Source organism: Poecilia reticulata, chromosome 13, assembly GCF_904066995.2.
Source record: "Poecilia reticulata chromosome 13, P_reticulata-male-v2, whole genome shotgun sequence".
NCBI lineage: Eukaryota > Metazoa > Chordata > Actinopteri > Cyprinodontiformes > Poeciliidae > Poecilia > Poecilia reticulata.
In genome coordinates, this window is record NC_088842.1 from 26,986,387 (window position 1) to 27,011,104 (window position 24,718).

Below are 24,718 nucleotides of genomic sequence, written 5' to 3' on the forward strand. Positions count from 1 at the left end.
TGGCAATACGTTGCGCAGCAAAAACAGACAAGGTCAGTTTCATGGAATATTATAAAATCTTCATAATTTTTTTTCCAAATTTTGTGAAAAGACGAGATGAAATTTATCTTGACTCAAAGGTTTGACGGCAGAGCTGCAGGATTTTGCACATACTGCGAATGTGCAACATGACAGAAAACATCCAAGCCTGGCTAAAATTGACCAAAATCTTATGAGAGAATGTGTTATGTTATGATGAAATTATTCCTGGATTCTTTGGTCACAACTCCTACACAAGAAAAAACACCTCATCCCACAGTGAAGAGGGGTTGTGGCAGCATAATGCCCTGGGGTAACCTTTCTTCAAAATAGAGTTTAAAGTTTTGTTGAGTTACATGAATTATTAATAGTTCTATAAAAAACTGTTTCTGCAACAAACCTCAAGAGGAATTAAATTTTTTGCATCACAGTGACTCCTAGGGAACATCTAAAACCATCCAAGGATGGCTTCACCAGATACATAGTTTTTAATTCAAATCTGATTAAAGTATTTAGGGGAACCTTAAGTAGGCCATGGACATGACATTTCCTCAACACTGTTTGATTTCGAGAACCTTTTGCAAGATAGACTTAGCAAGTCAAGGTATGGCATGTCATTGGCTCCTATCAAAACAAATACTGCATTATTTGTCATTAACTCTGTTCAACTGAGTATTAGTTGAAAATAAAAATTCATGCACGTAGGTTGTTGCATTTCATGGTTGTTCACTTTTGCAACTTCATTTTGAATTCAAATATATTAATTTGAATTCTATTGAAGGTTTTAAGATACCCAGGCTAATTTAAATTGTAATATTTTAAATTATATCCAACCATTTTTTTTTTTTTTTTTTTTTTTTTTTTTGCTGTATTGCAAGTAACCTGAAAATATATTTACACAGAGGAGAGGTAATATGGGAAAACAACTTGCATGGTTTGATTTACAGTAATTCAAAATTACAATGAACCATATATCAATAAACAAATCTCACATGGTAAATGATCATCTAATTTAGGTCAATTGTGCATCTGTTGGGTAAAATCCGCCGAAAGATTTTTACAGCATTACATCCCTCTGTTGTCGTCGATAACATTCCCCCCTCCACCCACTTAGAGAAAACACTGTTTTGCACTCTTTTCTTTGAGCACTTTGCATTCAACACTGTTTTCAATCATCTTACTGAATAGCGACAACCCACAAGCCAGCGGCATAACCCAAGGCACCAAACCCAATCTGGGTGCAGCACAAACAGTCTAAATTTAATAGGACCTCAAAAAGCGTCCTGTGGTGAATGACTCTGACTAACAGAAACATCTGTACCTTACGTGAGATGATCTTCACATCTGCTCTGATTGTTTCAAGGGTGTGGGCACACGCCAGCAGCTGCAACCAACCACTCCCAGATGTTTTTGATTGGCAGAGTGTGTTGCTGTTTGTTAAGCAGAAGGTGATCTTTGATCCGTCAGTGGCATTGGCTGCACTGTTATGGTGAGCAGGGCCTGAAATGTTCTGAGAGGCTCACAACGGAAGCGCAGCAACCTCACAGAAGGGCCTGTGGTTCGCTGTGGTGAAAACAGCCATGGTAAAGTGGCTTCAGCTGTGGAAAAGAGCTCTTTGGAAGCCACCCAGCGCTTCGCTCCAGACCCAGTTGCGCTACTGGCATTGTAACAGAAGAAGTCAACACACGTATAATAAAGGCTTGTGATTTACAATTGAGCTGGGAAAAAAAACAACATTCTTCAGTAAGGCTTTCAATAATAGATGTAAAAAAAATATTTTAAGAACTGAAAAGAATTTTTTTTAAAAATCCCTTAAAGTATTTTGTTGCATTTAACTTTTGGAGTTATATTTTTTTAATCCATATCAGTAATAATTGGTATAGCGGAAAGCTGGAACTAAGAAAACCAGAGTAATAAATAACCCCTTTCTTCTTCTGCTGGCAGAAATGGAAAGGGTTTGCCCGGACAGGATCACACATGGCTTAACCACTTTGAACTCTGGAATATCCTACTCCTACATCCTGGAGCCATAAAGGCCTAACCATCCCTGTCAGAGCCGTGACAGGCTTTGTACACCCACCATTTTGGTTCAAAGGGAACTTATATTAGGAAAGAGTTCATATGATGCCAAACCTCCCCAAATAAATCTACATTTTATGAGCCAGTAGACAGCGCCACCCCTACTTCCTCTAATATGTATAGTCTGAGGAGGACATTAAATTATTAGTAATGTTAACAATAACATACAGTTGTACATATAATAGGCTAGTTAAGATGCCCATCATTTTTTACCTCTGCCACCCACTTCACAACAAATGCCATTTTAGGGCATTTTACTAGACAAATAGCTTCAGTTGATATGCAATTATAACTTTTAATCTAAATTTGGTTCAAATCAATACAATTTTCAATATAATCCAGTTAGTTGAAGAACTTGCACTCTCATTCTATCCTAATATAATTGCTTGGCCTCTTTATTTGATACATTTGTTAAGTTGCTTGTTAACACAGTGATAAAATCACATGCCGAAAAATCAGTGCATTGAGGCATCCAGATATGATGAAAAGATGGCTTTCTGAAGTTCAAACAAAGTATCAAAATGATGAAGAAACTGGATTTAAGTGACTTTGATCATGGCATGGTTGCTGGTGCCAAATGGGATGGTCTGACTGGTAAAGAAACTGCTGATCTACTGGGATTTTCATCCACACCCATTGATCAGGTTTACATGGAATGGTATGAAAAAGGGTAAATAACCAGTGAGAAGCAATAGACAGACTGACATTGGACTAAGGGCTTTCTGGTTTTAATTTTCTCTACAGCATTTGTTTTTACCCCTTATGTCTAGTATTTGAAAGCAAGTACACCATGCTCTAATGCCGTTTACTATCGCCAAATCACAACCCAACGGAGTATTTGTATTTGAGATGCGGCGTACTAGGAGATTCAAATCTGCAGCCATCGTGTGATGCTTTCTGGTCAATATGAGCCAAAATCTCTGAGGAATGTTTATGACACCTTGTTGAATCTATGCCATGAAGAATTGAGGCTGTCCTGAAAGCAAAATGAAGCATTGGCACAGCACCTTTGAACATAGTAAAACTGCTTTACATGAAAATAAGTTACAATAGGTTAAAAAAATGACATTACATGAAAGAAATGCACAAAATAAGTAGTTACATTTAATCACTGAATAAAAAAACAGAAAAGAAAAAAAAGAAAAGAAAAGCATGCAAGAGGTCCAATACAGGTAAGGTGTGAAAGTTGCCAGTAGTGAGTGTATGTTTTTAGTGGTCTCTACAGTAAAATTTAGTTAATGATGTAATGCTACAAAGGATATAAATGATTCTATTGACTGAACGCCAACTGATTTATTTCAGTTGGAGATTTTGCATCAATCTCTCATCCCTGGCAAACATGTGGCAAAAGTGGAGAGAAACCACTTCCTTTCAACAGAAAATAAAAACCTCCAACAGAACCGACCTCAGTAAGGACAGCCATCTGCTGTGACCAGCTAGACGCTGAGAGGACAAGAAGCAGACATGGAAAAAAAAGATAGAAGCATGGAACCAGAGGTACTATTTATGGGAAGGAAAAACACAGAGTACCCTCAGTTGTAAGAGCTCTGTTGATGGCTTCCTCCAGGAAAGGAGCAGAACTTAAACAGACAATCACAATATCAGTGGTAGTTTCTGTAGAAAGGCAACCAACAAAGATTATACGTTGTTAATTCCTGCATCAAGGGACAAACGACTGAGACCCAAATGACTGAGAGAAACAGAATACTATGCAATCAAGAACATAGGTAAATAAAATTCAGAAGGAGAAATGATGCTCAGGATCAAATTAGAAAGAAAAATCAGCTAAAACAATAATCCATACATAGCTGACTGGGAGAAAAAGAAAATAATAGATTAAAGTAGAAATGTAACAAGATTGATTTTTATATGAAACCTATTAGCCACTTAATCATTTTGACATCTTAGCATCAAACTTTTTTTTTTCTTTAGTATTTGACTTTCCTCCATTCCCACTCCACCAAATATTTGCTAGCCCATGTTATGATCATGCTGCTTATTAAACCAAAAGACATCATCAAAAGAAAACATATCACTTGTTGTGGACCCTGGTCTTATGGAGAACTATTTCTCGAAAAGAGAAACACAAGAGAATAATAATAAAAAAAAATTAAAATATGGAAGTTAAGCAGAGACAGATATAATCTGTTTCATTTGTAAGCTAAACATTTTTTTTAAACTCCTTTGGATATTTAACAACATGGATTAGTTCATATCAACTAGTGTAACATCTGAGCTTTTTATGAGAAGATGTTGGCCAAATATTTGAAAATATATAAAAAGAGAGTTACAAATGGTCATTGTCAGATACAATATTTGCAAAAACCATAATTAAATTGTTTTAACTAAAAGAACAGACAGGGAATGTTTTTATGCTGTCATGACAGAAATATTTAGGAAGATTTAGTCCAGAAAAGCCATTTAAGTAGTTTTTAGTGGTCTCTACTGCACAGGCAGATGTGTTTTATAGAATGTGCAGCAGTGGGCTATAATTTAATCTTCTGAAACCCAAGTAACATTCCAGACAATAGCAAACTCTGCCAGGCTGACCTCACAATAGATGTTAAATGACCATACGTTACATGCAGCGAAGCGGTGGCTTAACTACAAGTAAACTTCACAACAAATTACACTATCCTACCTTGTTTTTTTTTTTTTATATGAACATGATTATCTGACTGGATTAAATTTTAGCAAGTGAGCCAATGGATTAACCAAACATCTGCTCATTGTTAAGGTCTTTTGTTTTCAGGATGAGGTTTTGTGCATCATAGCTAAGCTTTGCAACTGGCAAATGCGACCCCTGGTGGAGATAATGTCCTAAGATAATTTACAGTGCTTGTCAGGAGATGAGCCTTCTTGACTTAATCAAAGAAATAAGACAGTTTAAAGCACAATAACGAGAGTAAGGCATTGCAATGATACCTATCAGAGTTCAGTTTAAGCTCTGAAGGTAGGAAAATATACAGATTGACTCTTTGTTGTCTGTGATGGCCTGGCGACCTTTCAGGGTGTAACCCGCCTGTCTCCGTTGACCACACCATCACCCCTCGAGTTTCCACTAGGGATAAGCATGTTAGATAATGGATAGAAGGATGAACTTCTCATTGTATTTCCACAGCATTATGGAACAGCTTTAATGACAACACAAATAGATCTCACTTTGTTGTAGGGGTCATATTTTTGTCTTTCAAATTATTACAACATCAATCATGGCTTTCTCAGTAACTATCAAATAGAGAAAAGTATTTTGGAAAGGCTGTGTCTGTATCAATGCAATGATGCTAAATTGTATTATAGGAAGGTCTACTTTTCTTTGTGGGACCACAATAACTACCCTGTAAAAATAAAAAAAAACATTCTTTTTATAGGTGTTGCCGAACACAAATTGCTGTTCATCGTTTCAAGATAACATTTAAAGTTTGGTCAGTCAGCCCCTGAAGCCATCTGTTGAAAGAAAAAACCAAGAAGAAGCTCCACTTTAGCCGTGGACCACAAACCCTTCAAAAAGGCAACAAAGCTTAGCCAGAACTATGTTTACATGCTCTAAATGTATGGTTCCTGACTATTTTTTTACTGGGACAAGGCGGAAACTAAAGCAGGGCATGTTGGAACTGAAACAAAGGAAGCAAATAAATTAATAATGCAATACCTTTGCTGCTATTTCAAACTATACAAGTAATGTGTCAGACTAACAAATAAGGAAATATTAGTCATAAATAATTACTTCACATGTTATTGTTTTATTTTTTTCATACTAAGATTAAAATAAGTGAGTATTAAAGGAGTGGAAGAGCTCTTCCTTAGGGTTGTCTTTCAGTACTGCCCTGTATTTAGCTTCATCCTCTCATCAACTCTACTTACATTCTCTGTCTGAGCTCCATACCCCACTTTGTAATGCTGCCATCATCATACTCCCATATATTTTTCATATCACTGGTTGCAAAGGGCATTTCAGAATATTAGGATAATTGATGTTCTTTCAATGTGAACTTGCTTGATCAGTCAAAATAAAATCCTTCTGCAAGGCACTGTACTATCTCCTGTCGTTCTACTATTCTTCTATAAAATGCCGAAATCATATTTTAACTTTATGTGAAATAAATTATTTTATTTTACAGGAAGTGTGTAATGGAAAACAATGCTGTTTTCTTTTTCGAAAATGAAAGAGCTTAATTTTGCTGAAGTCCACGTGAATAACGCGGAACTAAAATTCAGCAGCAAGAGTTTCAGCTCGAACAGTAATCTCTGATGGGATTTTTCTGTTTACGCCTCAACGTGGGTTTGTTTGATGGCATTTTGAAGTCTAAGTAGTGAGATGAAAAATTACCTGTATAGACGCAAATAATTGTTTCAATCAAAATGAGTAAAAAGCGCCCCAGCGATGCCTCCGTGGAGTCGGAGGCTCCGACGAAAAAGGAGAAAGCTCCGGAGTTTAACGGGACTGTGTTCAAAACCATGCTGAAAAATCCCACCACAGCCATGAAAGGTAAGATTATTCTGACAGTCGGTGACATTACATGGCAAACGTTATGCCAAGTTTAACTCCTTAATTGTTGCCTGCAGGGCTGGAAAGGTTCATATCAACCGCGAAGAAGTTGCCAAGCTCCAACCTGTATGATGTGGTCGAGGGTTATATTAAAATATCGATGGAGTGTGCAGAAATATTCAAGTTGCTTGAAACAGAAAAGCCCCTAGAGACCGAGGTAAGCTGGAGCAAGCTTTTTCAAAGGATGGAATTACTTTCGTGGTTTGTTTTTGTCTTGTCCTGCTCATCGAGCGTCGCTTCTGTCCAGATGATGCTGATTTTTGGGAGCTTGGAAGTGATCCTTCTGAGGACAGCCAGTGATCTCTCCTACTTCAACATGGTCGGCAGTGTAATAGTGAAAAAGATCGCTTCAAACTACATGAAGCTTCTGCAAGGGTCTTTTCATTCACTGAATCACGGGTTGGTACAATAATTATGTGTAAAATATTCAGATTTTTATTACATTTAAAACACAAATATCCTCGTTGTATTTAATTGTCATTAAATGGTCCAACATCTAGCAGAGCAAAAGGGGGCAGTTGTTGATTTTCAGACCTTTGCAAAGGTAGATAAAATCGCTGGATAAGATGGATTTCACGTGCAGTATGTCTGATTGCCCAAAATGAACAAAATCTGGGCCAATTTATCAGCCGGACGATTTATAGGCGCACAAACATACTTTAAATCAAAGTATGTTAAACATACTTTAAATCAAAGTATGTTTGTGTTAGAATGAGTCCAGACCTAGATATAATTTATATTGAATACGTTTTGAAAATTTATGTTCACAGACACATTTCAATGGTTGGCAGACGTTTCAGTTTTTTACAAGTATAGAAACATTAAAGCCTTTGTATAATTATTAACTTCACTATAATGCTTTTCTTTATGGTGTAGAAAATGTGACAGATTTTAAGGAGTGAATGTATTTTCGCTATACGCTGCAATTCTGCAACAATAACCTCTTGTTTTGTTTAACAGATTTGTCCGTCAGTGCCTCAATCTGCTGTCTGCCATGGTGTCTCAGGGTGCTGAAGCTGCCAGAGATGTCTTCAGTCATGTTCACATCAAAACACTTTTTGGACTGGCAAAGAGAAAAGATAAAAGGGTATGGTGCCGGTGTTGTCCTTTCATTTCCTTCTGCCTGTCAGAGTCTTTTCAACTAAATTGAGCTGTATCTTTTGAATCCTTCTTGCAGGGTAAACCTGATGTCAGACTGGCTTTTATCCAGTTTGTGCTGTCCTTTTTAGTGTCTGGGGATAGTGCAATCATTGGGCAAGTTTTAGATGTTAAAGGTAAGATTTAAATCTGGATCACTATTTGTACAAAATACTTTTATTATTTTCTTGTATGCTGACAATCTGCTCATCTGTTGGGTTAGAACTCCTGCCACACATCCTGAACACGGGTCTGAAGGAGGACAGGATGTCCACTGTCAATTTGATTTTGTCAACACTGAAGACAAGAGTAAGCACATCAGCACATTTAAAGTGAAATCTCTTGATTGTGAGTTTTGTGTTGAAATATTTGTCTGTGGTTAGATTGTGTTAAACAAAGCCATCAGTAAAACCCAGAAGGTGCGCTTCTTCACCCCTGCTGTATTGGCCAATATCGCATCTCTGTACAAATGGAATGGGATTGTTGATGCGGCTGCTGATGATGACAACACCACAGTAAGTTGACATTTTGATGACACAAGCACCGTTTCAGCTAAATGCAGCCTGATAACTTGTATGTAATCTCATATTCATAAGATGGCAGAAGACTCGGATGCTGCTGGGATATCGGTTGTCCGGGATCTTGTCCACAGCTTCCTCTTTGACCTGTGCTGCTCTCGAAAGCACGGCATCAGCTTCCACGATACCAGCTTTGGCACTGCTGGGAGGTCAGCAGTTGATGTGTTAGGCCCATATTTGACTAATTTAGAGATTAAAAAAGCAGAATGATAATTGTAAAATTTCACTTGTGCAGACCGGGCAACCTCGTCTTGCTTCAGTTCTTGGTTGGACTAAAACAGGCGACTGAGGATGAGCTGGTGGCAGAGCTGGTGGTGAATATACTGAAAGAAAGTCCCGACATCTTGTCCAGATTTTTCAAGGAGACTCAATATTCATACACCCCGCGGATCAGAAGTGCTTGGCAAGACAATGTCAAGCTCCTTAAAAGGGTAACTATTATTGATTTATTTTCTTATCTGGAAACATTTGTATGGGTTAAAAGCCTTAGCTTTGGGTCATTCTCCCCATTTAGTAGTTTGTATGGTCATTTCATGATAGGGGCCACCAATAAATTGGTTTCAAAATTCTTAATTTTCACAAATTGGCGAATGGCCAGCACTTGAATGTGAAAGTGATCTTATCCACCAATCTTATCTACCGCCTCAAATGTCTGAAAATCAACCACTGATTCATTTTGCTCTGTTGTGAGAGAGCTGCCCACCAGCTCTCATGGTGTTCATGGTTAACAATAGTCATCCCACTGTTGCCAACTTAGCGACTTGGTTACTATATTCAGCAACTTTTCAGACAATAAGGTCAGTACTGGGCAAAATTGGAATTGGCAGGTCAGGCTTTTTGAAGATCAGCAAGAAATCTGCAATTGGTACACCTTAATTTCATACCATTTCATCCCAATGTTCTTCCATTTTGAAAACAAAGTATATTGTACATTACAGATCTTGGTGGTGTTCTTTCAAGAGGTTGCTGTGTTGGGCTTATATTAGAAATGCACTAAAAGATGCAAATAAAAAAAAACAGCTGCTGCTAACGTTCCGCTGTCTTGCTTCTTAATCAGATTTATGAGGCCCAGCCAGAGATTTCTACAATCTTTCACAGCAGTGAGATGATTCCTTTGCCTCGTTTGTTGTCCATGGTTATGGTCATCTCTCTTCCTCCTGTGTGCAACAAGGCATTCTTTACACAGGGCCTCAATGTAAGCCACTTAATTGCATATTATAAATTATGCATATTAGTACATGATTATGTTCAACTATGTATTAATTTCATCCACAGCTTTCAAACCCCGTGCAGCTTACAACTATGTCCATGATCAATTTCATTCTGAAAAAAGCCAATAAGAACATAGAGTATCTTTTGGACAAATCACTGTTGCAGTCAAATCTGTACACTGTTGAAATGATGGAGGAGCTTGTGCAGCAATACAGGGAGACTCTTGGCAAGGTAAGCTCATTAAAGAGATGTTTTATTAGGTTTGCTGTTGTGGGTTGACATGTTATTTATTCTTCATGCTCCGTTCCAGATTTTGCCTGATATGACACTGATAATTTCAACATGGCAGTCTCTGAGCAAGAAAGAAAAGGCAGATGGTGAGAAGAAGATCAAAAGCGAAGAACTGGCTGACAATAAAACTGACGTGCCTGGTAAGAACCTTTGGTTCTTGTTTTGTTCAGGGTTCGCCTGGATGCTTGAAATCCTTGAAAATGCTTGTATTTTAATTAGGTGCTTTAAAGGTTTGGAAAGTGCTACATTTTTGTATAAAGTCATTGAAAGTGCTGGGTATTTAAACTGCAAAGTTTTGTAATAATCTAATGCTTGATTAAAAGGCTAAATCTGGAAAACATTATTTAGATTTGAAGCCAGTTATTTACATAAACCTAATAAACACCTAATAAGTAATTTTTTCCCTCACTGTCTGAAATTAAATCAGACCAAACTTCTTTATTTTTAGTCAGTTAGAATTACCAAATGTATTTCTATTTCCTAAATGCCAGAAAACTTAGTGAGAACATTTATTAGATATTTTTTCTGACTTTCTTTGCATATTGTTTATGCATTTAATTTGAATTTAATTTATCTTAACAGGATTTGTTTCAGTGTAATGAATGTTTATTATTCCTAATGGTTCAATGAGTTATTGATATGTGTAATTTAAAAAAAAAGTCCTATATTTTACACATTAAACATTATTGAGATTGGGAAGTCTTTTGGATAAATTACTGTTTGGTTCTCGAACCACTCGGGTGAATTCGGTCTATGTGAGGGAGACATTTCAAAATATGCAATTTTGCCATATTTTTGTTTATCTTGTCCCTGCTGTAGAATACTACCACCAAAAAAGTATTATTAACAGTAATAAATCATTTCGTAAAATAGTGAATTGAAGTTGTCTTCTATAGTTTATTTGTATTGTTTTTGTTTTATCTCTGCTGGAAAAGTTTGAAAAGTTATTTTTAAACTGGTTGAAAAGTGTAACATTGTGGTGGGAAAAGTGTATGAACTCTGGTTTGTTCTGATATTTATGACTATTGTGAGTCATCCTCTGCTGACCGGTTCACGCTCTTTGTTCTTGAACAGCTGCAGAGAAGGCTGAGGTCATTGTGCTGAAGGCCTTTATTCTTCAAGTCATAAGTCTTTACCAGAAAGTGGTCCCACATCTTGTTACACAGTGCAAATTTGACTTCAGCAAACTACTGAAAGGTGAAGTATTCCTCCTGATGTCTGGTGTTTATTTTTTTATTTGCCATGTTGAAATAAAACTAGTTTTTTCCAACCAATTTTTTCAGGAATTGTGTCTGAGAAAGGAATGAAAGAGGAGATACCTCCGGTCTTACAGTATCAAATCCTCCAGCTGGCTTTAGATCTTCCTGCAAACAAGTTTTCCTGGTTTCGCTTGCAGGTGATGAAGTTTTATTTATTTCATTTAATCTCCATTGAGAGCCATTTGCCCTTATACTCTGTGTTAATGTTCCTCACAGGATGTTGCTAATTCAGAATCATCGTCCGGGGAGAAGTCTGTCCTCTACCTGCTTCTGAAAATGTTTGTGTCCAACAGCAGCAGCCACCTGAGCTCCACCACACGGAAGCTAATTCTAAAAGTAAGAAGCATTTTTGACATTGCCGCTATTTTTCAGTGTGGTATATTTCTGCAGCAGCCTAAATATCAAACACTGGACATTATTTTTGACGGAAACACCATCAGTGGGCCTAGATATTACATCCAATCAGGCTCTGTTCAGTCCTGGAGAAAAACATGTGAAATCTGTCCAGAATCTTCTAAAAACATGACCCATTTTCAGTTTTCTGGAAAGGACCTCCAGCTTCCTCTCTAAGAAGAGGATTGTTAGAAGAAAAACAAATCCACAGTATGTTGTATCATCCACTATATTCAAAGCCCACAGTTCCTGTTAAAGTCTCAGTAGAATTTATACATTTCACATATTTATGTCTGTGATTGTGTGTGATATAAGAGGCTCTTTTGCGGTATGCTTTCTAATCCAGCAGTTAATATTGTTAATGAAGATTCTGTGACTGGAAGATGCCACTTTTTACAGCAGAGAATTTGGGGGATTTTTTTAACCTTTCTTACGGTCTAGGTCCATGCTGGCTGGAAAACTTGGATCCTTGTTCAGCTTTCTTCCTAAAAAAAATAATTATCAAAATTGTTGATTTTTGTAATATTGTAAAAAATATATATCTTTTTTATTATTATTTTTATTGTTTTTAATTTTTAATTTAAAATGGTAATTATGCTAATAACTGTAGGTACTTTTAATTTTGAAATAAACTTCTTAGAAATTTTTTTTTTATTTAAACTAGGGACTAACATTGTATTGGCTGATATTCTTTTTTTTTTTTTTTTACATATTCTTATCAATCAGATAAATAAAACTGGGTCTTAAAAGTTATGTAGGGTTTTGTACATATTTAAGTTTCCTTTTCCAAGTAAACAACTTTTGTACATTTTTGTACTTGGTCAGTCTTGGTTGGTATTCTGTAAAAGGATGTTTTATTGAATTTGATGGCAGAAAATTCATTCAGGAGGCTGAACTGTTCAACAGTAAATCAGGACTTCAAGGTTTAAATTGGAGCTTTTTTCTTAGTAGGAAGAACTTTGCATATTCATGCCATTTAATGCATTCCTAAAGCGAGAACGGCACAGAAACCTCTGTTAACTGTGAAGCTAATATATTGACATATTTATTCCCTGGAACCTACTCAGGTGCTGAGGGACACTGGGGTGTTTGAGTACACCTTCACTGAGTTCAACCTCTGGCTGGACCAGCTGGCAAGAATAAAACCAAACCAACAAGAGACAGTCATCCAGTTCATGGAGAGGGTAAGTCAAGCTAGCTGGTTGTAGAAAACATTTTTTTGTTGCGCACAACAAGCTTCTGTTCCATTTCTGGCTCCTTATCAGAATTGTTAGAGTTTATGCACATTGATTGAGTTTTTTGTATAATCCAGAAATTGTTGACAGGTTGTGGTCGGGATCGTTCCAGAAGATTACGTTTGGACTGCTTCATCATAACAAACTCCTCTTGATCTCCTCCAGGTGTTGGTCAAATTGGTGTGCAATTCCTGCGATTACACAGACAGAGTCGCTGGTTTCGTTCAGGAAGCAGCAAATATCCAAGCGAATCTGAGCGTCCAGGAGGGGGAGGCAGCGAGTGTCCCAGTGTCTCACATCGATGGTGAGCGTTAAAGCAAAAGAACCAGAGCTTGTTTTTTTTTTTAACCAGTTATTGTGTCTGAAGGGTCTTTTGTTTTATTTTGACCCTCAGATGTTTTAGACATGCTGGACGTCATTATGGAGGGCAGTGAGGGCGAGATGGAAGAGTTTGGGCCGTCTCTGAGCGAAGACCTCGTCATCCAAACCTTCCCATTCAGTGCAGCGGTACCTGCCGCTCTGGAAGCTCGGAACAAACTTCCTGCAGACAAAGGCAGATGCAAAACACCTCGCAGTCTCAATTACAATAAAACACACATTCAGATATTATGATAAAATTCATGTCTTATGACTTTTCTAAAAATCTAATCTGCACATTTTCTTAGTAAAATTCACCTTTAAGCATTAAAAAATACACTGTATGTTGCGACGACGGTAACCATCTGCGTTTGCCTCCATCAGGAGTTGTGTGTGAGTACCTGTCAGCTGTGCTGTCTGATGTGCTGCACTGTCAGAGAGACCCTCTGCCCCTCTGTCTGGCCCTTCAGCAGTACGATAAAGAGCTAGTCTCTTCCCAACTCCCTCCTCTTCATCAGTCCATCGCAGAGCTGCATCGGTATTACTCTAGATGGCTGCCGCAGCAGTGCCGAGAAGAACTGGTGAGTCTGAGCCTTTGATACACTCTAGAGGAAATATCAGTGTCTTGCTAATGTATTCATACCTCTAGAACCGATTTCCTCCCATTACAACCTCTTAACCAAATGTTTTAGGAATGTATGTTGAAGACCAACACACAAAAAAAAACCTACCAAAAAAAGTGACAAGTTTTGCATTCATTTGTATTAACCTACCAGCATTGTAAATCTAGGGCTGAATATAGGATATAAATCATCTGTCACCATGAAGTCTTGCTACAGATTCAAATTTAGATTTAGGTCTCAACTTTGACTGGGACATTCCCATGCTGCATTCCAGGAAAGTAAAGCTTAAAATGATGTTTGTAAAAGCTACTGCAAGGAATTTTTATGGCCGACACCATGTAGAAATCCCGACTCTTCGTTAGAACACTGTTACCTCTGGTCTGACATCAAACTTGCATACAAATATGCTTTTATCTAAGCTATTCCACTGTAGCTGTGGCTGAATAATTATGGTCATTTCCTGTTGGACGTTGAAGTCGTTCTGCTTCCATTTTAAGATGTCGGCTTGAACAGAGTCCTGAGATTAATTCACTAACAGGAGATCTCTCTATTTAGTAGGATACTTCTGAAGGCAAGTGAATGCATTTAGAGGTATCAGAGTAAAAGTGGACATGTGTCCTTACAATTCACAATTAAACCCCACTTTGTGTTGTTTTATCATTATAACCCCCCCCCACCCAAAAAAAAAAACTCTTAAGGATCTGGTTGTAACATCATAAAATATGTAAAATCTCTAGAGGTATGAATACTTTTGCAAGTTGTTCTGCTTTCAGAAAATGAGAATAATGTCTTTATTTGTTTTTTTTTCTGAGCAGTTCAAATCTTCTGAGAGCTTTTCCAAGGATCTGGCAGCCCCAAGTTCGTACTCTTCATTAATAAAAGCTGCGTACATTCAGGGACCAGGTGCTTTGCTTGAGGACTCTTTCAGACGTGATGCAGAAAAAGCTCTGGCTGTCATGTCACTGTCAGAGTTTCCAGTATTAATCAAGCAGATTTTACTTTACATTAAATCCACAGTGGAAAGCTTCGGAACGGTAAGAGCACAAAATAAGCCTCAGGGCTAGACATAAATAATAAAAACACTCAGTGCATCTTGCCTTTTTGTTTTAGTTCTCCAAAGAACCCGGAGATGCGTTTCTTCGGACCCTGATGGAAATGCTCCAGGATGTAGTCACCAAACTACAAAGTTTTGAGGAAACTACAAGTGCAGACCCAGCCGTGGAAAACTCCCAGGAGGGATCGGACCTCTTCTTGGAACTGAACGAGCCACAGTCAATAGAATGCAATAAAGAACAGGTTAGGGGGAAAAAAAACCTCTTAAAGAAACTATTTAAAAAGCTTTCAGCTTAACTTATTCTAATGAAAATCACCTGTGTTTAGGTTGTTGTTTCAGCTCTGGGCTCCGTCTTCAAGCATCCGTGTCTGGAGCAGTGGTTTCTGGCTCTGGAGCTGGCTGCGTTGCCTTCTCACTCTCTGAAACCTGTTGCACTGAAGCGCTTATGTGCTCAGCTGTCCGAGCAAATCCTGAGCCTGCTGAAGATCAGCGCTCTTGCTCTCGACAAACTCAATCACCTGGAGCTTATTTCTGGCTACATGCTGGCTGTAGAACGGGCTGCGCTGAAGGAACTGGTTGAAAGGGGTTCCCGCCCTGCAAAGACGCACTCTAAGTCTTTCCAGGCGCTCCTTTCTTTGCACAGCTACATGGACTCTAGTAATCTCCGAGAATTGGTGTCTAGGCTGCTTCTCCTGCCTCAGGAAAGCCTCATCTGTCCCAGCGCTGAAGGGCCGCAGTCTGAGCTCAGCGTTTATGGGCATGTAGCTCTGCGAATCCTCACAGAGTGTTACTCTGCTTCTTCTCAGAACCAGAACACATTTCTGACACAAGCGCACCTCCACGGCTTAGGCGCTCTTCTTCTGTCCTGCTCCAGCCCTGAGTTGGACGCCTTCCTGCTGCAGGCTCTGTCCAGCAAGCCGGGCAGTGCCAGGCTTATCCACACAGATGTGCTGCTGCGCTGCCTGCGGCGTTCTCGCCCAGACTCTCTGGCTGTCGTCTCTTTGTTGCTGCAGAACAGCTCGTCTCACCGCCTCTGCTTTGAAATGTGGTGTGAAGAACCCGCCAATATGGAGATGTTGTCAGAGACAAAGGCTTTCATCCCGCTGATCAATGCCTATTTAAAGGTGGCGCAAAGAGAAGACCCAGCCAGACCAAAAGAGGGTGTGTTCTGATTTATTTTATGTAGATTTGGGGATTTTTTTGTTCTCATATTTAATATAATAAATAATATTCATTAATTAAAATCCCATTTTCTTCCCCCCATAGTGCAAAAAGAGGTTTTAAAAGCCATGAAACAAGCACTCCTTTCACAGTTTTCTCAAAGTATTCTGGGAAACCTGAGTGAGGACCATGGAGTCCACCTTGTAGAAGCTGCTGCAAGTCTGATCAAACTCTCTGCAGACGTGAACGACATCCGAGGTTTGATCAACGATCTTCCAGATTTTCTTCAAAAGCCAGAACGTTTTGAAAGGTAAAGTGTTCAGACATCACAAAGTACAATAAGGCTGCAGTTAACAACTATTTTAGTAATCGATTATTCTATTGTTTATCCTGAGGATCGACCTATTAATCGGATAAATAACAATACAGAATTTGAACCATGTGAATTCTGGGTAGAACAAATTAACAGCGACATTTTTCTTTATCTTTTCCATGCATTGTGGTAATCTTCAAACTGTTCTTCTTAGGGTTTTCTTTTAACTGTGGGTTTATTTTTATCACCTTCCCATAAACACCTGTTTTCCTTTCTCTTCAAAATTTTGCTCTTTGTTTTTGGTTCATCATGAAATCCCAAGACAATACATTGACATCTTTGAGTGTGACCTGACAGAATATACTGTACTAAAACCTTTTTAGCTATTCTCAACTAACAGTTTTTTTTTTTTCTTTTTCAGATGGACTCTAGTAGACATTTTAACAGAAAAGCTAGCTGACGGCACAGAAGAGCAAGAAAAATGGAGGAGATCAGTTGTCGCTGCTGCCTTAAAGTGTTTAATAGCCTCTTACTGCAGCTCTAAAGATCAGACTGCCTCTCCATCAGACCAGGAGGAGGGGATTTTAAAAAGACTGCAACAACTCCTGGTGGGTTTAATATCCTTATTCAAGATATATATATATATATATTTATTTTATTTTATTTTTTTTCATTTTTATTTTTTTTTATTTTAAGTAATTCAATTATATTTTTTCATACAGAAATCTGCTGAAGATGTCAGTGTGTCTGACTGGAACAGTTTTGTCAAAAATGGATTGAAGTAAACTATACATCCAAATGCTTTCTTCCATCAAATACATCATCATCAATGAATTGATACATTTATCAATGACTTTGTTATTTTCTTAAATATTATAGGTACCGTTACTGTAATGAGCATTTCCTCAACACCTTGAGCAGTCTGTTGGAAGTTATGTATGGAAGTGCAGAACAAAAGGAGCTGATTCCTTTGTCCTCTCTTCATATGATGACCACCAGCCATTCCCAGTTCCTACCAGTTATGCTGGACTCCAGCGAAGAGTCTAACAAGTATCAAGTCAAAGGTTGAATTTCATATTAGAACCTTTTATTTGCAGCCAATTTAGTCATTTATTTACTTTATTGTTGGAACCTAAATATTCATTTTACTCTCTTTTCAGAAGCGTTAGTTTCACTACTTCTGTGTCTGGTGGAGAAATGCCCTAAGGTGTGCAACATAAATCACTTTATTGTACTTTTGGCAGCCTACGGAGCCACACTTTCAACTTCAGGTAAAAAAAATAAAAATAACTAAAAATAATTCAGGGATGGATCAGCATGTAATTTTTGATTTTATGTGCTTTCATCTCTCCACATATGTTGCCTTGCAGATCAAAAACTGTTGATGCTTCTTCGGCAATATGAAAAACAACAAGTCAGCTTGCTGAAATTTCAGTGAGTTTGATTTATTATTTTAGTATTTTATGTGGCGCCCAGAAAGAAGCACACTTGTTTGATCCAATTACTGAGCGTGAGGTTTCTTGTGCAGATCGCTCCTGTGGGGCCCTGCGGCTGTAGAGCATCACAAAACCAGAAAAACGCTGGGAGCCTCTCTGTGGAAGCAGCCGAGCTCAGACGACGTGTTGGCGCTGCTGAAAGCCGACACGATGGTCCAAACGGTTTTAAAGTTTCCACAGGAGCGCAGAATCATCCCCCAGGTACGTTCCTCCAATTGTGTTTGTTTTGTAAATGTACCGTTTCGGAAAAGATTGCTGTGAAAGATGAGTTCCCACCTAGCCGAAGTGGTTTTAGGATGTAATTTTTCTTTATGTTTCTCATTCAGGATGGTACCGAGCAGCTGTATAGTAATGACAAAGTGAAGAACCTGGGGGATTTGTATGATCCGTGTTTCCTTTTGCCGCTTTTCAGTGCTATATTGCGACCAGGTGAGATGTTCTAATGCGAGCCGTCGTTGAGAAAAATATGTCTAGCAAATCAAAGCAACTTCATTTGTGAAGCAAATTTAAAAAAAAATACGATTAACCAATTTGAAGTACAATCAACCCTCTAAAGACTAAGAAAATTACTCGGAATATGTTTCATTCAGTGTAATCAGAATAATACATATTACTACAACTACAAAAATGTACAAACAGGGAAAATAAATGTTTTTTAAGCATAAATAAACGATGCACACTTGACTGACAAAGGGACAATGCTCAAAAAAGCTCTATCTAACTACCTTTACTGACTAATCCAGAACAAAGAACTTCTGTCTATTCAGACAATGTAAGAACTCTAGCATTAGAAAGACACAAAAAAATACATTCCAGGGCAATGTACAAATTTAAAAACAATCTGTAAAATCTGACATGTTTCTGAGTTGCAAGAAACAATTCTTTATTCAACCTTAAATAACAACCATCAGGACTGTCTTCTGTATAACAATAACATGTTTGACCAAATGTAAAATTTGACCAAAAAAAAGCACCAGGAATGCATATATAATACTGGCTCCAACACAAATCCTTGAGGGACACCGGAAATTACAGAATACATTTCCCACATTAACAGATTGGGATCTATCGGATAAATACAACTTGGACGAAATGACATTAATGCAAAACCCAACCCTTCTTTTGCTCCATGACAGAATGTGTTATTGACTGCTGTAAATTCGTGTCCTGCCACGCCCTTGGAGTAACCGTGATGGCTCTTAGTAGCTTTGATCCGAACGTGAGAGCCGCAGCATACCATGTACTGGCCTGTTTCTACCAACATCTGGAGGGCGCTCGGTTCAGAGAGAAGACACAGGTATGTGGTGATGAACACCGTGTGGGTTTGGGAATGACCTCATAAATCTTGACGACTTTTTTTTCTTTTTTCCAACAGCTGCTGTATTTGATGGACAGCCTCAAAAATGGAATCCCAAAGCAGAATCAGAAGCTTCCATTTGTCCTGGGTGTTTATATCAGCAAAGTGGCTCAGCAGATGCTCAGACCCGGTGTGTATCCGTGAACCTTTGGATTTAGTCCCTGACCGCTCTTGTTTGACCCTCGTTACTTCCTGAAACATCTGCTAATGAAATTAGCCCATGACTATTTCTTTAAGCTTATTTAATTTAATCCATTTGTTGCTTTTGCTGTTCAGGACTGATGCCATGCATTTCAGGATTACTGAACTTAACTTTCTGTCTCTGTGTTTCCTTAGAGGACCACATGTATGTGGTGTTGAACAGATTTCTGCTGTCACACCAAAATTTAGACTTGAGAAGAGTTCCAGAGTTCTTCAAGCTGTTTTATGGTTTTGACGTGGAGGTAAGTTATTCTATTTTTTTTAAATCGCCTTTATTTAATGGTGGATAAGAAGTTGGATATTTCTGAAGTAAATAAAGGACTAAATAAACTTTTTCTGCATCAACAGCATGTAACCTTCGTATGTTTGCTTGTTCAGCTCAACCTTTTTTTAGTGGGATGTTATCTTTTTCTGGGGAAGGCTTAGGGCAGCTGTGGGAGTTGACTTACCCTTTTTTTCCCCCCTCTAGCACAAAGTGGAGCGTGAGTGGATCCTGAATCTACTGCAAGAAGGAATAAGTGATGGACACAGCTATGAACTCTGCAGCCATCAAAGTATCTTTCAGGTCCTTTTGGGTTTTAGCAGCAGCCCCCTGTGCAGTGAATACATCCAGGTACACACAGCTGCAGACGCAGTTATGTAACTATCACCATAAATAATGACCTTTTTTTTTGTTTCATTTTCATGATGTTTGATTATTTTAATGCTTTGAACCTTTGGGTAGTTGGGAAAACATTCCTGAAGATTATTGGCTTTGTAAAATGTAAAGAAATTATTTGATGTTGATATGTAAATCTTCACTTAGGCACAGATAATCAAGGTGTTGTGTCAGGCTGCCCATGTGCCAAAAGCAGTTTATAACCTCACCAAGAGCTGCGGACTCCTGAGCTGGATGATACAAGTACTTGATAAGAAGTAAGTTATCATATTTCTGAATACTTTGGGGGATTAAACTGCGTAATGCGCCTCAAAAGCTTTCACTCCCTCTGAAGTATTTCTAATTGGAGCAATGTGAGAACCATTTAAGATAATTTAATCTGTGTGGTAATAACTGTTATTTGAAGGCCCAAGAGATCTTTTAAAGACCAACCAACAACCACAGCAGACAGGTCAGGGATTACGCTGCAGGGATGGTTTTGATCCGAAGCTCATGTTGGAAAATAAGCTATGGATCAAACAGGGCAGCCATTATTTATGGAGAAGTAGAAAGCCATTGTTGAAAGAAATCATAAGAAATTCTATTTGCAGTCTGCAACCTAATCCAATTGAGAATTTGTGACAAAACTTTAGTGAAAGAGTGATTAAGTATGTAAGTATATAAATGTGTACATTTAATGGAAATATATCTCAAAAGATCCAAACGGTGTTTTGACAAAATAATTCAGGGGGCGTAGTCAAAACCTGACACATTTTCAGATTTTTGTTTGTAAAAGATTGTTTTCTTTGTACATGTTGGTTGTAATGTGTAAAAATGGGAAGGAGTTAAAGTGCTATGTGTTCTTTATGGTCTGTTTCACATCTGCAACAATAATCTGTTCTTCTGTCCCCGCAGGACTCTGACCCAGCAGACAGTATCCGCGGTCATTGATCTGCTTCATACTCTGTGGTTTACCAGCCTTGGGCAGAAGGAGAAGAAGGTTGGTGGAAATGGCGCCACCTTGTCCACTGAGGATGAACCTCTGTGTTTAGTGAAATGTCTTCCACTCGCACTCATCAGTGAGTTTCTCTGTGTGGCTTTGGCCATCACCAAACACCTCAGGTAAAACTTCATACATACCAAATACATTCAGCAGTGAAAGTGCAAGCTGCAGCATAAACACAGAGTGTCTTTTGGTCATGGATGCCAGTGTTTGTGTGATCTCTTCTTTGCAGGTTGGGTGTGAAGGCCGCTCAGTTGAGCCTGTTTGTGCAGACTCTTGGCTCCGTCCTCGTGCATCGGGGCAGCGCTCTCCATGTCAACAAACAAGCAGACCGACTCACCCTTCATCCGCAGCCGCTCTCCTCCACTGAAACACTCTCCCTGCTCTTCTGCTGGGCCTCCTTGTCCCGCAACAGCGTCATTCTAGCCCAAATACAAGCCCTGTCTGAAAAGCACAAAATAAAGGAATTAATGGGTGAGTGCTGAAAAATGTAACGAGATGCTTCCAAAAGGAAGGAAATCTAGGCTGATTTATCAGTGCACCTCTATTTGCGCCTGAAATATCTGGATTTACCTGTGATAGATAAACACAAAATAGTGTATGATGATGAATTCTAGAGAGACATGATTTATTACTTTAGCCTTTTTCTAGTCTAAAAAAATTTCAAAGTGTGGCAAGCATTTTTACCACCTGAGTCAGTTCTTTGTACAAACGGGTAATAGCTGTAAGTTACTGTTATGCCAGTCTTTGCACATGAAAATAAAATTCTTGCCCATTGGTCTTTTCAAAGCTATCGTATTTAAATAGATGCTGTGTAAGACAGTTTTTTAGTCTCTTAATTGATTTTCTTCCAAAATTGTCTTCTCATCATCTTTCACCAGAATCCTGTAGAAAAGTATCCTCATTACATGATTCTGCAACTACCGTGTGTCATTTTTTTTTCTATGTCCACTCAAAATGTGAAAAAGGCTTTCGGAGTATGAAAGCAGCAGTGAACACTAGATAGTCATCGTTTCATGCTGTGGCATTATGATTTATTTAAAATAAAACCTGAATGTTTTCCTTTATCTTCAGGCTTAGGGAAGCATAAGGTGCGAAGTAAGGGTCGCCTTACCTTTGAACGCACCCGAGATGGGAACGCTTCAGAGGACAGCAGGACTGTGGAACAAGAAAAGAGTCTTCTGACAGGCTGCAGAGTTCACCTCAGAAGTGTGTTTGTTTCCTGGCAACCTGTGCTTCAACTGTCAGAACCACCGTCAGCTCAGCCTGGAGGCAAACTGGATGCCAGGCACTTGGCCTGCGATACCACGCACCTGCTTACAAAATGGTTCCTGAGGTGGCTGGTAGAGGACGGGTACGACGAAAACAGAACAAAGGACTTCCTGACCTGGCTTGAAAAGGCTGTGATCAAACACAGGGAAATCGCGGATGTTTTGATGCTCGATCCTGGCGTGAAAGCTGACCTCCTTCAGCTCTTCCATGACACGTTTGAAGCTCCGGGTCACGCCAGTACAGAAACCTGCCAGCTTTTCACCAACATTATGATCCGCTTATTAGAGATGCGAGGCCAGCTTCCGGAGCTCCATCGGGTCATTGTCTCTGCCTGCATGTCTGATCAGGACCAGTCTAGACATGGTGAGAACCTGACGGCTTATTCTGAGACGGTCCATAATTTAAATGAGAGCAGAAGTGCTATTGGTACCCCTGGTGAAGTTGGTGTCTAAAAAGTATTAAAATACTGTAAATAACTTTTTTTTTTTTTGCAGCAACTTATTATCACATATACCTAGTGTTAATCAGCTGCTTAAAAATGAACAGTACGGTAAATATTTTGCCTGCCTTCAATGTGTGAAAGACAAAAGAACATGCAATAAAGTTGTGTGTTGATCTTTCTGAGTCACGAAATGGCTCAAGAATTTTGTATACATAGTACAGGTATTTATTGATTTACTTTCATTTTAAGTTTCATTGATTCCAACTGTTACACAACGGCATGGACCTCAACAGCTACAACAGAAGCTAAGCGAACTTTTCCTGCTCTAAAAGATAAAAATCGGTACATATGTATATATTTTTTACCTTTATTTATACATGTTGTCACATTGAGATCCAAGATCTCATTTACAAGACAGACCTGTTTTTTATAAAGCAAACAAGCAAAAAATTACAAACAGCAACAAAACCTGTGTTTAGAAAATTTGACTCGATTAAGTAAGCTAAAAACGTATACGCTAAAAATAAGAGCAAGTTTCATGAGATGTTTTCTGTCTTTTTCAATTTGAATGGTCCCAAAGGAATCAAAGTGGACAGCTTCAGATCCTGCTGTAGAGTTTTCCCACACATCAAGAGTTTATGATAATTGGCATTGAATCTTTATTTCAGTTTTTGGAATTAAAGATGAATATTTCTCATAAATCACCAGGAAGTATGCCAACTAATAAAAAACTGAAGTTAAGACATTTTTTATGATTTCTTTGTTTTTTTACTTAATGCCAAAGTCACACACACAATGCTACTCTTTGTAATGAGCTGCGGTTTTACAAACTTTTTTCTTCTTTGCAGAGCCAGGACTGTTTTTGTTGTCTTTGTACATCCATGAGCTGTGGAGTGGATCATCTTCAGCAGACCTGTTCCTGTCTCACGTCACCTTGGTGACCAGAACCCAGCACAAAAGACAAAAAGCATCCAAATCAACAAGGATCCAAACAGCCATCGGAGCCATCTGTAGTGAAATAATTGAGATGAAAAGTTAATCAAATGCTTGAAAATGTCTCTGTTTATTTTCAAACCCTTACAGTATGGCAGACTTTAATTTAGCTTTTTTTTAGTTTTTTTTTTTTATCTGCTTAGTTGTTTATTTCCCTCTTTGCAGAGTTCTATTTGTAATATATGCAAACTACTAATCTTTTATCTACAATAAAATAGACAATCTGACCATTTTCTATTATTTTTGGAATAATTGTCATGTACACACACTGCCATGTAATGCTTACGTAACATCTGTGTAAACAACAGCCTTGTACTTTGTAAGTAATGGAACAGGAACAATTAATCATTCGCATGTTTTTCCTACGGTGCTAAACGCATAGTAATTTTAAAATGTGCCCAAAATTTATTTTTTTAAATAAATTAGTATTTGCCAACAGGTTTTACTACTAACCTCCAGTATCAGCCAGTGGTGAAGCTGCTGAGGTTTTGTGTTGACGCTGGATTTTAGATTTGTTTATCCTGGAGTGAGCATAATAGCACATTTTAACACACATATATGTAAGTAGAACAGATCAATTTTGCATAATATATTTGGGTGAATAATTTTTACTCAAATCCACTGTTCCAATAGATGTACTATACTTACTTTGGCAACTCCACACTGAGAGACATTAGGTTCAAAATGAGAAAGAGAAATCCCACAAAAGCAGCCAGAGATACCCAGAGTATTATGACAATTGAGTCTGAAAAGAAAGGACATTTTATTGTTGTAAAAAATTCTTTTTAAAAGGATAAGGGCAAAAAAAAGTTAGGAGTTAATAAGAACTTACATTTATGGTATTTCAGCTGGCTCTCATCCACAAAAACAGGATCAAGATAATCCAAGTAGTACTCCCATTCATACAGAGGAGCACTGGTGGAGTTCCCCGGAACAGCAACAGTGTCATTTTTGGAGAAATGGCTTGCTGTTCTGTTTCTAGAGAGAAGAGCCGAAGTCGATCCGAACATTGTAAAAACAAAAGAACCAGAAGAAAAAGGTTTAACTTATGCAACCCA

The 24,718-nt window shown here is 38.3% G+C and overlaps 1 protein-coding gene and 1 long non-coding RNA gene across 2 annotated transcripts; one reads left to right on the top strand and one right to left on the bottom strand.

Moving 5' to 3' along the window:
- The first annotated feature begins 1,846 nt into the window (after nt 1-1,846).
- On the top strand, nt 1,847-23,887 carry urb1 (URB1 ribosome biogenesis homolog). Its single transcript, XM_008426331.3, has 39 exons — nt 1,847-6,586; nt 6,664-6,803; nt 6,894-7,045; nt 7,607-7,733; nt 7,824-7,920; nt 8,007-8,092; nt 8,167-8,298; nt 8,380-8,510; nt 8,597-8,792; nt 9,419-9,556; nt 9,637-9,804; nt 9,884-10,004; nt 10,939-11,061; nt 11,148-11,260; nt 11,340-11,459; nt 12,584-12,700; nt 12,917-13,055; nt 13,146-13,304; nt 13,493-13,689; nt 14,547-14,765; nt 14,842-15,027; nt 15,112-15,946; nt 16,052-16,256; nt 16,681-16,867; nt 16,982-17,040; nt 17,139-17,323; nt 17,420-17,530; nt 17,630-17,693; nt 17,788-17,956; nt 18,082-18,184; nt 18,892-19,052; nt 19,131-19,242; nt 19,449-19,555; nt 19,783-19,926; nt 20,119-20,228; nt 20,866-21,072; nt 21,186-21,427; nt 22,028-22,588; nt 23,516-23,887. Exons 1-39 carry the CDS (start codon nt 6,460-6,462, stop codon nt 23,704-23,706), a joined length of 6,741 nt encoding a protein of 2,246 aa, XP_008424553.2. The 5' UTR covers nt 1,847-6,459; the 3' UTR covers nt 23,707-23,887.
- LOC145554554 (uncharacterized) lies at nt 12,205-15,192 on the bottom strand. The gene is made up of 2 exons (XR_014090534.1): nt 15,102-15,192; nt 12,205-14,988 (listed from the first exon to the last, which is right to left on the bottom strand). It is a non-coding gene; the product is annotated as an uncharacterized LOC145554554 (long non-coding RNA).
- Nucleotides 23,888-24,718: the final 831 nt, after the last annotated feature.